Below are 14,575 nucleotides of genomic sequence, written 5' to 3'. Positions count from 1 at the left end.
AATGGGTGATGACAGTGCACCTTACATTCCACAGGCACCTTGAAACTTTTCTCATAATTCAACTCCAATTTTACTGTCACTTTGTGACAGAACACCAAACCACCACCAGAGAACTTCAAAGTTATCATGTTTAAGATAAAGTATCACAACTCCTCGCTATGAGCCAAGGCTTTAAAAAAAAAAAAAAAAAAAAAAAAAGTGCAACAGGTATAGGTGGTGATTGCAGTTGTTAATGGTAGGGTAAGTCAGGAGGACAAAAATCACTCCATTGTGGGGGGTACTGCTACTGCACATGGCTATGTGTGGGTTTATGACACCCTCAGAATCTTCTGTCATCATTCTTTCCTCTACAACAGGCCTAGCTAGTTATAGAAAAAGTTGCCGAAAACATTTGCCCTCTAGGAACATGCCTAGAGGTACATTTTCTCCCACATTCCTACCATGCGCAGCCTAGGTGCATTCTGTTCTCATAGAGTATGCTCTTTCCATTTGATTCTCCCTTTACTCTGGGAGAACTAAAAGCACAGAGAATTCACGAATATTAAAGAACAGACAGGAATACATGAGAGGAATGGACAGAGAAAGATAGGAAAATGGTAGTATTCTGCAAAAAGGAACAAAAGCACCACCAGATACATTCTGCCTATCCTCCAGGAGCAGAAAGGGAACAAAGGGTGGGAGAGGCTGCTTTTATAAATAGAAGTAACAGAATCCTTGACCAAGGGAAAAAAAAACCCCACCCCTCACACACTCTTCTGACAATAACACTAGATTATAAAACAGATAAATGTATCTGATGTTAAGGCAAGACTTCTCTGAAATATTATTTCATATATGAACAGTTGCCACATAATGGCATGTAGGTTGAAGTTTTCATCATTACTCACTGAATTCCAATTATACATAACTTCCTGCAGAACCACAACATTTTTAATCTTATAAAATGAAGACCATGTAGTCAAAATGGGCCCTAAAAAGCTTCAAAATACTTCTAAGCTCAAAGTGAAAAAGTAGTATTACAGGTTCTGAGTAAAATTAGATAGCCTCTCCACAGCTGGCAAATCCTTAAATACAATAGCTATTTTAACAATACACATGAGAACAGCTTGGAAAAACAACCAAAGTAGCTTTGCCTCCACAAGCTTTTAGTGTAAAAGCTTGGCAAAGGATACTTACAGCAAGCCAGTTATATTCCCAAGGCAGATAGCAACACTGAACTACCCTGTAACCCATAAAACTCACCTATTTTGTTTGACTACAGGAATGTCAGCACCATTAGGAACAAGCTCTTTAATTTCTGTTGTACCAAAATTTTCCACAGTGATCTATTTAAAACAAACAAAAATAGTAGAAATCTTATTTACTGCGTAGAGTACTTCTTCCCACCACTTAGCTAACAGTAACGGGAATGGCAGACACAGATGCTAAAATTCATGGGAATCAGCAGCTGATGCTTTTGCTCAAACGCTCCATCAGAGGCCATTATAGTAGATGATATGAGCTTGATAAATACTTCAAAAGACTATATAAAACTTACAGTAAAATTAAGACAAAATGTTTCTTCTATGTCATCCTCTGGATAGTCCAGTAACTGTTGCATTCCCCTGCAAAACAAGTTACAAAGTACTTGTACTAGTGGAAAGAAAGCTGAGCTTATTTTCCTGAAGTATTCTTTATGCTTTGATAATTCAAGTTTAAGAATAAAATCTCTCTACTGTTATTTCATTTATTAGCTCTTTGACTTGCACCTTGTGCAGTGTTGGGAAATCTCAAGCAATCATTTTGCTATTACTTGTAGTGTTATTATGTCCAGGTGTGAAGAGAGAATATTCATATCCTAGTCTTCAGCTAATGGAATCCCAAACCAGAGGCGGTAAGTGCTTAATAACCATTGATGGGCTCTTCCACGAACTTGCTTGATTTCCCCTCGCTTCTATGAAAACTTTAGCATTCACAACACTGAGGCAATCAAACATCCACTTCTCCTTGTTTGAACCTCCCACCTGCTAGTGCTATTCAAATCCCTACTCAAAGGCAGGTATTTAGCATGTATTTGTATCTGAAATAAGCACAAACATTTCCTTGATGGACTAAATAAGCTGCCTATGTTCACACTTAGGATAATAAAACAGAAGACACAAATACTAAGCCCAAGTATTTAGAAGCAGGATACATGCTATTGTTAAACACCTTTCTCATATGACATGATGGCTGTAACTTACTCCAAGCTGTTTATCCTGTTAGTGTGAAAATAACACATTTTCTTTACATTCTTAAAGGAAAACACTGAATTAAAAATGAATTCATAGTAACACTCATTTTACTTTCTTGCTTACCTGCCAACATCTGGCATCAACTCTTTTAAGTCATCCAGGGATGGTTTCTTATTCAATAGCTTTTTGTACAAAGCCAAAGGGAAATGAAGGTCTACAATAGTAAAATTATATATTGCTAGCCCACAGACAACACCAATCAAATGAAACAAGTCACTGTCTTCAAAGGTCTAAGAACAGAAAACAGACAAGATGGTTTAAAATAAAGTAGTTATTTTAATCTTGCAGAGTCCAGAAAAAGTCTACAGTGCGGTATAATCTGAGTGATTTTCATTTGTATTTTCTTTAAATATTATGTATCCATAAGTACTGAGGAAAACAGGATGAAGTTTTAACCAGCTGAGAGAGACCGAAATCCAAGGAAACAGAACTCTTTCTACTTAAAAAAAAAAAAAAAAAAAAAAAGCTGAGATACAAAGATACAACACATTTTGTGTTACAAGTGCTGTATACTGCTGGAAGTACTGCATTAAGATTCTGGTTTCGTCAGTGACTTACAATTGCACTATTCAGTGCTTAAATACATGTCAATTTCTTAAAAAAATATTTTTGGGAGGAGGAAGGAGGAGCTCACTACTGACTCCCTTGGAGTTAATAGCCAAGGCTTAAAACACAACCGTGGAAATGTTAACATTCAGGTATCTGTGATATAGCCATCCTAGTCAGTGTTTTTCTCTGAGAGAGGACTAAAAAGTCAGTGATCAAAACTTTCAAGAAAGTATGACTAGATGACTACCTACAAAATGGACCCAAAAATGTGACCAAACACAGAAAGACCTGTTCACCATGCCACTTAAGAATTTTTCTCTGCCACCTTGATTTACTGATTCTGCTCTTGGAATCAGTTTGCTCTGGCTGGCACTTCTTCCTACTAAACTTGTCTGGGTTGCGGACAACTGGTAAGGAGTAAGTGAGGAATGGGGAAAACCAAAGGGGAAAGTTTTGATCTAACAATGACAGAAATAAACATCTTTTGATAATACTTACTTCAGCTTCTCTTCTTGAAATAAAACTACCACAAACTACTACGTTCATACATTATTAATATAAATACTGTAAGTTAAAAGAAAATTAACGACTATAGATCATACCCTACCTTATCAGAGAACCAGATCAGCCTGGACTCTTCATAATACCTGAACATTCCATATTTGGGATCTAGCAACTCCCTCATGATGAGCAAAAAAAATTCTTTGCGAACACCTCCAGCATCAACAGCTTCTTCCCCTACAAAAATAACCTGAAACACACAATTCAGTTAGCAGTAAATTAAAAACGGATTGTGAAACAAGATTTATCCAAAAATATTCTCAACTACCTTCACATCAGCGAAAGACACTTTGAGTAACATGTACTGATAATACCTTGAGTGGCTTCTTGTAGTCTACATTCTTTGTTTTCCTTAGGACTTCCACAGCATCTCCTACAATATTGTCTCTCCGTACCATCAGTATCAGGCATGGGTTGACAGATTCAAATACTGGCAGAAAGAGAGAAGACAAATTCTGCCTGTGAGCCTGATCAACAGCCATCTGCAAAAAAAACAAAGTGAAAGTGTCAGTGGGTAACATAAGATTTCTGTCAATATTAAATGTCCACCAGTCTTGTCTTAAAAAGTGCAGAGGACATGAATGGGAATAACTGTTACGAGAGCTACTGAATTTGCCCAAGTTTTCTTCATATTCCTTTTATGTCAGGAAATTTTTAATCTCAGGAAATATTTTTCCTTTACCCACTAGCCTCATCAATGCTAGCATTCAGGGAAGTCTTAGAATACAGTTTTTGACATTCCAGTTAAAATACTTTGGATAACAAAAGGAAGCAAAAAACCACTGCACTTCATCTAATGAAGAGTAAGCTGTTTAATGTAAATCTCACGTGAAAACATCCATTAAAAACTAATTCACAGAATAAAAAGAAATTTGTTCATCTATTTCATTTGTATTACAATTTTTTGTATTACAACTGTTCAAAAACAAAATACTGTTGCAAATGTTCTGAATATGGCACAGAACTCTTGAAAGTTTGTGTGTTTGAATACTATTTAATATTGCTAATAGAAACATTCAATATGAACATTTCCCTGAATTCATCAAATGCTCATCTTGACTGCATATATATGTTTTTAAAGACATAAGAAACTATGTTTATTATGAACTACAAAAGCAACTAGTATTTTTCTACATAAGCCCATTACTTGAACATGACTTATCTCTTCCATTTAATTTCAGATGCTAAACATCACAAACATGGGGTGGGGCTGGTGCCCTTACTGCATTCTTCCTTTCCTTTTTTAAGAATATGATTTATACCCTTACAGCAGCTGAACAGGTACAGATTACATGTATAACAAAAAATTTCAAACATTGAACAAAAGTATAGCTCACTGCATCACACTGGTTTCAGTTCTACCTAGAGAATCATGAAAACACATAAGATCCTCTCAGTTACTTTAGGGTTGTCTAGTGTATCTATCTCTAGACAAGAGATATGGGTCAAGATATAGAATTGTTCCTATCACGGGTCTAATTTCTAGGGAAGTCTCTAGTTAAAACTGAAGTGAACAAATTAGGAGTAACATATACTTGCATTTAACAGGAAAAGAGCCAAAAACTACTGCAAACTGCAAGATCAGGAAACCTACTCCCACTATCCCACGTAGATGCTAGATTTTCAAGATAAGCTTCTTTTCTACTGCCTTGCAGACACCGATCAGACTTCAGAGTTTAGCAGCATTTTGAAGGTGGTATGACACATGAAATGAGAAAGTAGGTGTGCACTAGATATTCACGTGGTGCCAACAGGTTGCCTTTCTGACACTACCAATCCTAAGAACAGCAGTAGCTCTTAAGTCCCATCAAGGTAAGAAATTAAAAGTATAACTGGCTGCTGCCTCCAACAAAATAGATTGACTTCCAGCTCCAGGCTCTACACATAAATCATTTAAAGTCTGCTCATATGAGAGGTAGGGTTGTTTTTTGGTTGGGGGTGGTGGTTGGTTTTTTGTTTTGTTTTGGGGTGGATTTTTTTGTTGGGGGTTTTGTTTTGGTTTTTTTTTTTTATACCTGTACTATGGGTTAACACCTCAAAAAAGCCATCTCATTAACAAAAGGAAAAGAAGTTTCTTAGAAATTTATGCAATTATCAAACAACCTAATTTCAATGAGATCCCAAACCCAGAAAACCACTAGCTTTATTATGCACATACGCTGAGAATAAAACTAGATCCCTCATTCTTATGGAGAAGAGATTACACACTTTAAAAAAACAAACAAAAAAGCCACAAAAAACCAGCAGCACCACCAACACCCCAAGACCTCCAACTAAAAAACAAACAAACAAACAAAAAACCCAAAACAACAACAACAACAAAACCCCAAGAAATCATAACATTAAAAACTGAGACTTACCTGCATCTGTATGACTGCATCTGTTTGTAGGAGAGTTGTCTTTGCCTGGGCATCAAATACAAATGGGTATGTGCAAATTGTAACAGGAATATCTGTTAACTAGAATGAAAAGAACCATGTCATATCTCTGCTTATTTAAAAACCACAATCATGGTTAAAGAAGCCATTGCAATAGTACTCATTTACTACATCTATTTTACTGGAAAGAGAAAGAAATCTTTACTCATTATCAATGCAGGACCAAAGCATCTTAGGAAAATTCACTAGATTTTGAACTGTTTAGTACTTCAGCAAAAAACCCAAACCAACCAACCAAAAACCACAAAAAAAATCCCCAAAACCAACACACACACAAACAACACTCCCACTCAGTACATTTTAATTTCAGAACTTTTATTATGGCTAGTGGATATCAAAGTAGTCCTTGATTTCAAATGCTGCTCTGAATTTGCAATACAAAAAATTACATATTTTTGCCCCACAAAAACCTTTTCAGATTACAGCCATGCTAAATTAAAGTTTTACTCCCAATAGAACACATCAGACAATCCTTGACATTCATATTTCTGATTTCCTTACATTCTGCAAAAGAAATCAGACTGCAACCAATCTTACCTCAGTTAATCCATGGTTGACATCCTATGACAGCATTTGCACAAAGGCAGCAATAATTAAGATGAAAAAGCAGCATTAGTGTCTGCATTAATTATTCATCTCTGATGTAGAATTAAAAATATTTATCTACAGCTTCCCCCCCCAAGAGAACGTTTACCAGGAAATCAATATCAACCATAAACCCTCTAATTAACCTACCAAATACAACCATGCCTTTCAACACCCTATATATCAGTCCTTAAAAAAAGGACCATTAAAGTATCATGTTTTCTTGGATGTAAAAATTTGAACATTTTAAATGTTTACTTCCATACACTAATAAATATGACATTTGCTTTTACCTATGTATTTTCATTCTCAGATGACTGTAGCATGTCAAGTTAAATGCAAAACATTTCTAATGAGTAAAAATTTAAAAATACAGAAGAACCCCACTGCTTTATCATAAAGTCTCAAGAATCATTTGGGTCTATGATAAGATATGATATGAGAAAAGCAACTGACTCCTGAAATTTGAGACAGACCAATACATATGGCTGGGACTGTGTGGAGACTTCTACAACAAGCTAAATCAACTTTGCTAAGAATCTATGTTATCCATCTGGTGCTATGGTACCCTTCCTTATCCTCCGCTGAAAGCTAAGTTTGTTTCCACAAACAGCCTGCCAGCAGGCAGAAAACAGAAAAAGAATAAGAAGGTAATAACCAACTAATAAATTTAAAATTTGACTATATATATATATGAAACTCAGGAGTCAAATATATAGATATCCATGGCTCACAGAAAGCAATGGCCAGAATACTTTGCTTTCTATCTGTATCCCTAATTCCTACAGGAAACATCAGATTTGACTATCCCATTCATCATACGTAGATTTATACAATTTTGTACTCCTACTGTATCTACCATTATTTATCCCTAATTCAAATGGTTTTTCTCAAATCCTTTAAGCCGTATCTCAGGAACAGCTCTTCGAATCAATAGTTTGTTATTTAGTACCTTCAGTTTTTCCCCACTTGTTTTTCTGTTGTTGAAAGAACAGAAGTTTTTCTTCCAAGTTTCTCTCTGAGAATACTCTGCATACCTCTGAGATTCTCTTTTCTTCCATATTTTCCCCTCCATGTTTTAATTAAGGAACTGAGCAAACAGTTTCACCTCAAGTTATGACAATAAAAATTACACTAGCAAAAGAAATTTTAATTCATTATTGCTGATTCAACACAGGAAACTAGTGGATATGAAGGTAGGAAAAGGCCATCAAAACCATTTATGAGAGAGATCTGACTAAGGCCATGGAATTTCTTTCAGTCCTATAATAAATCAAAGTTACTTTTTCTGCTGAACTTGAAACTGCACAAATGCATGACAAAATGATGATTAAAGGGAAATTCAGTATCCAGTATTTTCTCAGTAACATCAAGCTACTGCTCAATCTTCTAATTTAACTAACAAATGGAGCTTAAGACTTTCATTACCAAGCAATTTTCTAGCTCTCATTTTCCCACATTCAGTATTTTCTTCTCTGATCATGACACATGCAATTTGGGTTTGTTTACATCCATTTAAGGCATAGTTGCAAAGGTCATCATCTTTTAAATTCCACCACTTCTGTACCCTTCACCGGCATACCCTTGCTCTGTTCCAAATAAACAGCCTGTCTCTAATTCCAAGGCCCTGCAATGCTTATCCCTAGCTTCTACATCTCATTTAGTATACCACCCCTCTTACCAACCAACACCAGCCTACATCACACACCAGTTATTTTTTTCAAACAGGCTTGGCTGAAACAAATGTCTGTCATGACTGTCAATACTGACTCGTTATTTCTTTACGCTCCCCCATCTCCCTGCTGTTTTTATTTTACATTGCAATTTTATTTCTTTGGTAGACAGCATCACTTGCTTTGTATTCACAAAACACAGAAAAAGTAGGTCTCCCATATTCAGGACCTTCCAGGTACCGCTGCAAAAAAATTAAATTTAGGTGGCTGGAGAAAGCATATCAATTTACTCGATATTCTTTCAAAGAGTAAGTCAAAGAACTGTGTGGCAAAATCCTATCCAAGTCACTAGTTCTCTGCACAGTCATTAATTTACTCCCACTTACCACTCTTCTGTTTACAGATCCAGGAATTAATTATCTCGGTTCTTGTTGCTATACTCAAAGTAGAAAACTATGTTAGTTGTCCGTCCCCTGTAACTCCCTATTATGCTTCTAGACTTAGTTTTCCAAGACAGTTTCAGCTTTCTCATTGACTGCACTTATCTTATATAGCAATTCACGTTATTCTGGATGTTTTCACTTTGCTAACTTTTTTGACATGGCCAAGTCTCAAATGACAGCATTCCAAATCACTTTTTAATTGATGGATTAAAATGTTGAACGGTGTCAGTCCTAAGAATGATATCCTACAAGAAGCACCTATTTAACAATTCTTCCTTAGCTAGTACCTGACATAAGATGAGTCTGTTCAGCAACAGTGATCTGTGAAGATATTTTTAAGAAAAGAAAGTGCCCATATTTAGAGAATCTACAGGCTTCTAAAGGGACAAAACCAAAACAAAACACCACCAAACAAAAAAAGCCAAAAAAACCCCAACACAACTTACCATTCCAAATACCTGCTGCTGGACCCAGTTGACATAGTCATTTCTGATATCTATCAAGTCTTGTATCTCATGAATGTAAAATCTGTCATACTGTATAACTTGTCCTCTTTCATTTACCTAAAGAAGTGCAATTTATTTTTTTATTAGCACTTTTTATAACAGTTTTCAAAAGGACATTTTCCATGTTTTTCAAGCATTTGATACGTCAGCCACAGATACCCAGCTACTAAAAAAATTCTAGAAAAACAAGAATGCCTACAAGAATGCAAAATACAATGTTAAAGACATGGACACATGGATTATTCAGAATCCCATCAAAGATGCAAAGCAAAATAAGATTAACTGAGCATACAGCATCGCACAATACAGTGCTGCCACTTTGAAACATCATACACATTGCACAGGAACAGTGATGAACATACATATTCATGTATACAATGGAACAAATACTTGGTCCTGTATTTGCAGAAGTTTAAGAACTGTGATTCAAGAACTCTATTCTTAACTACAGTATGAATACTATCTCTATTACCCATGACCAGAGGAACAGTTACTATTTAAAAACATTAAGCTTAGAAGAAGACAGAGACATGGAAAAGTAACTTATATAAAGGTTTGTCTTTACAGTATAATTTTAATCCAGAAGCATCCACACTTTCCTAATAGGCACTTCTTTTCCCAAGGACTGTTAAGCACCATTAACTGCCGAAACAGCAGAAACCCTAATTCTGTCCTTATAACCAGATAATCTAAGCCTACTTTTCTCAAACATCTCCCCCACCAGCCCCCAAACCACCAGATAGTAAATCCATGTAATACCCCAGATAATGTCGCCCCATTTTTTCCTCTTACATTAGACCACACCAGCTAATTATTAAGACTATACCAATATAAATAGTCGGACAGCAGGGTAGGTACAAATTTAACTATTGCTACAACGTAGCTACATATTAGTCAAAGTGGGGTTTCAAAAAAAAAAAAAAAAAAAAAAAAAAAGAACTTAGGAGAGCCACATTACAATTCCACAATTACCCATGAGGCTTTAAGATTTTAAGATCAACTTAAGCTGTTAAGATTTGCAGCTACTGCAAGCCTGAGCAGTGACAGAAATTCTAAAGGCAGCAAAATAATCATTTATTATACACCACACAGACTTCCATACGGGAATCTGTAATGGACATCTTGCACTTCTAACACCAGATAGTTACTAAACAGTCTTACTGTCAGCCTTAATTTGATGGTCTCCATAAAGAAGAAAAGCTGAGCAAACCATAACATACACATTCCAACTTCCAAAGCAGAAAGCTTTTCCATTCTTTCTGACAGCCTGGGGAGGAGGGCTGTTACGCATAGCACACAAAGGTCCAATTCAGACACCTGTGCCCATTTTGCTAAATTGTACAAACACAGCACCTTAAGGAATGCCTAAAATGCTCTTTTAGCATATAAGGACAAAATGCCATAGGACCAGAATAAACTACAGAGGGAAAAAACAGGGGGTGGGAGGGGAAACCTCAGCAGCAACAGTCTGGTTATTCCAAATGCCTTAGGCTGGTTTTGTTCAAAGTTCATAAATTCATTAGTTTTCATGAATTAAGTTACAATACTAACAAACGGAATAAACAAATCAGAAAATAAATGTTTGTCTTGGTAAAACTCTGCAGATCTTTCTTGTTCAAAATACAGCTTGCTCTTAGCTTCCATTTGTGATCTTACTTGCTATCATTTCAAGCTGAAGAGGCAGCTCTTTCCAACATACCCTCACAGATGCAATTGATTGGGTCAGTCTGTGCTCCCAAGAAAACAGGTAATTCCATCACCGTGTCAGATTGGAATCCAGAATTCCAATGGTTCATAGGTCCAGATGGAAAAACTACAGATAATTCTGTAGATGCAAGTCTATGTATTTAAACTCTTTAGTAACTTAACTTCTTTTAACAACTACACAGCACACAGATGCTGACAAAAACAGATAAATAATTGGTTAAAATTATGTAAACATACTCTATGCAATATTTCCAGAACTCTGAAAGCCGTGTGTAGAAAATTGGTAAGTATTCTTCTTTCAGAAGCTGGAATGCCAATCTTGCACAACTTCAAAAGATGGACTACGACATCCTTGTAGAGTTCCACTATCTTGAGGAACAACGGAGGTTCAAGTACAGACCACCAGTTTTCTGTCAACAAATGGTGAACACATAAACTGAATACTTGCCACTACAACATTATGTTATGCTATCCTTTCAACTAAAAACCATGTTTTTCTAGAAAACATACTTGTCAGTTACCAAAGACCCTCAAAAAAAAAGTTTAACACAGCAAGAGTGGTGCAGACTTTTAAACAGCAAATTGCTCTTGTATAAATAATGAAACCTCTCATCAAACGCTCTATCGTTACACACCAACTCTTTAAGTGGGTTCATCCAGAGTACATGACAGTATCACGAAGTAACATTTGACATAAAAACAGATGGCTCAAACCCTGAAATCTTGACTTAAGCTAACAGTCCTGAGAGCAACGGAAATTGATGGAAAAGGATCTACAGTTCAAAGAAATTATCAGTTCGCTTTTCTTTACAGCAGACAAGCTCTTTACTCTCACCAAAAACTACTGAAAAACACAAGAGATGGGTTACAAGGCAAAAAATAATTGAGGAAGAAGAAACCACCCTCTCAAAAAGATACCAATTAAAAAGGAAATATTCTGAAACCTCAATTCTTTAAGCTGTATTTCAGGTGACAGGAGTCACAATAAGAAGGTGTAAGGAAGTACAGTTAATAGAGCTATTCTCAGCTGCATATTTGAAGACCACATCTCAGGATCAGTGAGAAAACACGAACTGCTCAGAAGCAACAAAACAGGTGCTGTACTCAAAGACAATTTAGCATCTGCTCTGCAACACTTCTGGAAATTGGTTAGAGCTTGTTAGCTGTCTGACCACGTAATTTTCACTTTAAAGTGTGACAACACGTACCAAATACACTGAACTACACAGTTTAATTCCTTCCAAATGGAATCGGTCCAAAAATTACAATACCAGACGAATTCATATGGACAGCCATTTAATGCACCCAGAAGCAACAGAATAGGTGTTTTCCTACCCATCAAGCAATGTTAACCCTTAATTTTCTCACTGGGGAATTCTACAGAACTGTAAATACACAGCAGGTGTTGCTGAGACCATGTCTTCACTGATGGATTTTTCTATACATTTTCATCTGGAGATCCTTAGTTTTAACAGTAAATAATTCAGTTTCTTACCAAGAACTTTCAGAGGAGCTTTTTCTAGGTTCAGAATAGCTGTTCCAAAAGGAATAGCTAACGTTGTGAAATTGTTTGCATCACTCATCAGTGGGCATTCTGGTAGAGTGAGATAGAGCCTCAAAGCTTCAACATCTGGTAAGGAGCTGGTCAATTTGGGAATAAGGTTCTTTTCCAAACTAGCTGCCACCTACAGCACATCATAAAATTCTGTTTATTCTAATGCAATTGTGAATTTAAACAAATGCCCACCTAGATAAAAAATAATTTAGAAGACAATCAAGAGTTTAAATTATACTATTATACATTTAGAAAAAAGACAGTATATTAAATATTAAAATACAATATGCTGATGTGTTACCTAATTGTCACAACACTATATAGTTTTATGTATTTGCAGTTGATATATTATCGAGTAAAGAAAGTTAATGAAGGGTCAGAGCAAGCATAACAATAGTATTTCTGGATAGGTGTAAAACAGAAAGATAATCCCAAACATAAGGAAAATATGCAGCACAAACCTGTTGTGATATATGAGTGTGGTCAGGCTGTATAAGTTTGTGAAATAGTAGTCTAGCAGCATTCATATCAACCCCTGAGAATCTAGTGCTGGTTTTGTAATGATCATCATTGCTGCAGAAATAAAAAAAATACTAAGACTGAATCCTGTATTCTCAGCAACTCACCTTGAATTTTTAGCCCTACTAACTAAGGAATTAAAACATGAGAGATCACAGTATCAGACTTCCATTTCTTACATGACCTTTGAAGCAACAAAAAAAAAAAAAAAAAATCTTCTCTAACTGCAAGACAATCAGGTAAAAACACTAGGATCTAAACCAGCCTGTGCAATATATTCCCCTTGAATTATATACAACCTATGGCTGAGAAGTAATGAGTTTTTCTGGCTGACGCGGTAGCAGCCAGGCAGCACACGCTTCCAAAAACTGGCAGGAGACACACTGCATTTGGGCCAGCTGACAAACCATATGGCAGTAAAGGAGCTAGAAGTTTAAACTGTGGGTATCAGAGTAACAGTAAGATAAGGAAATACTGGAAAGGTGTTACAGTTGTAAAAAGAGACACGAGGAAGGTAGCCACCACTAATTCTGTTCAGAGGAATACTTGTTTAAAAGCCTGACCACTTACCTCAAAGCCAAAAAGCTCCCATTCAGGCACCCAGCTGAGGAGAATGTTCCATCAATTTCACTGAAATTGTTGACATGAAATAAGTTAAATTTATTTTGTTTTCTTTTAACAAATTAGCATTAGCAATAAAAATACCTACATTTAATCCCTAATAAATTACATTGTACAAAGGATGGAACTCTAATATGATTAAACAACACTAGATAAAACCTCCATTCAAGACTCAATGCTTGAGACAGCTCAAATGAAAGCAAGTCTTGCAATTTATTTTTCATTTCTTTGCATCCTCCTTTATTAAAGTAGAAGCAATAATCTTTGAGTTGTTCTCATATTCCTTTACATGTACTGTTATTTTTCAATGTGCAACTAGATACTTAATTTAGTCTTGTACAGTCATCTGTCACAGAGATGACACAGACTAAAGGATCTAAACTACTTGACAAGCATGACAATGAAAGCACAGCAACAGCTCTGCACGTAACAAAATCAGTAATTAAAAAAAGCTTTGCTAGGTATGTACAAAACCCCACTAATGCCCAATTCGTAAGTAAGATTATGAAAGACAACTTCTTTCCTCAACATCACTTACTTAGCTATCTCTACAGGAAGTCTTCCAGATGGGAAAGTCAGCAATCTTTGAATAAACGTTTCATTCACAGTCCAGATCTGCTTCAAAAAGTCAGGATACCTGAAATCATCTGGTGGCACCATGTTCTAAAGTTTAAAGAAAGCGTAAAGAATCAGGCACATAAAATTAATTTCTAGAAAAATCACAGTCCTGTGGTTGAGCTCTTTATCTCTTCATTGACTAACAATTTGCCTACCCAGACTATTACTGTGAAATAAGTCCAAGGATAAATTTACTGTATTCTAGCAGTTCTGCATTCACTACGAAAGCAGAGCATACACTAAAAACATTCAGTGTGTTAACTCGCACCACAGCTTACTTAATGGTAAACTCCCTAAACATACAGTACTTTTTTGTAGGATGAACACCAAACAAGCTTGACATAAGAGTAGCAAGCATCTCTGCTCCCTAGTAACTATGAGCCATTTAGCTTACTGCCAAGCTGTGAGCATACAGAAAAGGAGCTATTCAATTTTTTGGACAGCTGCTCTCCCACCCCGCTTCCATCAGATTCCTGGGAATGAATCATGTTTCCCTGAACATTTACTGCATCATCAGCTGAGCTGCA

The 14,575-nt window shown here is 36.1% G+C and overlaps 1 protein-coding gene across 6 annotated transcripts in view; it reads right to left on the bottom strand.

The window, feature by feature from the left end:
- The window catches only part of HERC4 (HECT and RLD domain containing E3 ubiquitin protein ligase 4), a 37,234-nt gene that overhangs the window by 4,319 nt on the left and 18,340 nt on the right, over positions 1 to 14,575 (bottom strand). For 4 of the 6 annotated variants that reach the window (XM_041127155.1, XM_030029713.2, XM_030029712.2 and 1 more), the window contains exons 11-23: positions 13,969 to 14,093; positions 13,380 to 13,439; positions 12,752 to 12,863; positions 12,231 to 12,420; positions 10,973 to 11,145; positions 8,969 to 9,085; positions 6,359 to 6,382; positions 5,744 to 5,842; positions 3,698 to 3,865; positions 3,430 to 3,573; positions 2,337 to 2,503; positions 1,538 to 1,604; positions 1,243 to 1,325 (exon numbers count right to left, since the gene is read on the bottom strand). In XM_041127155.1, the coding sequence (XP_040983089.1) occupies positions 1,243 to 1,325; positions 1,538 to 1,604; positions 2,337 to 2,503; positions 3,430 to 3,573; positions 3,698 to 3,865; positions 5,744 to 5,842; positions 6,359 to 6,382; positions 8,969 to 9,085; positions 10,973 to 11,145; positions 12,231 to 12,420; positions 12,752 to 12,863; positions 13,380 to 13,439; positions 13,969 to 14,093 (1,529 nt within the window). Of the gene's footprint in view, positions 1 to 1,242; positions 1,326 to 1,537; positions 1,605 to 2,332; positions 2,504 to 3,429; positions 3,574 to 3,697; positions 3,866 to 5,743; positions 5,843 to 6,358; positions 6,383 to 8,968; positions 9,086 to 10,972; positions 11,146 to 12,230; positions 12,421 to 12,751; positions 12,864 to 13,379; positions 13,440 to 13,968; positions 14,094 to 14,575 lie in introns of those variants that run through there. The other 2 variants (XM_041127154.1, XM_041127156.1) reach the window with 2 other exon arrangements.

Source organism: Aquila chrysaetos, chromosome 11 (genome assembly GCF_900496995.4).
Source record: "Aquila chrysaetos chrysaetos chromosome 11, bAquChr1.4, whole genome shotgun sequence".
NCBI classification, from domain to species: domain Eukaryota; kingdom Metazoa; phylum Chordata; class Aves; order Accipitriformes; family Accipitridae; genus Aquila; species Aquila chrysaetos.
The sequence above is the reverse complement of the archived record's forward strand: the minus strand, read 5'-3'. Positions and strand labels throughout refer to the sequence as shown.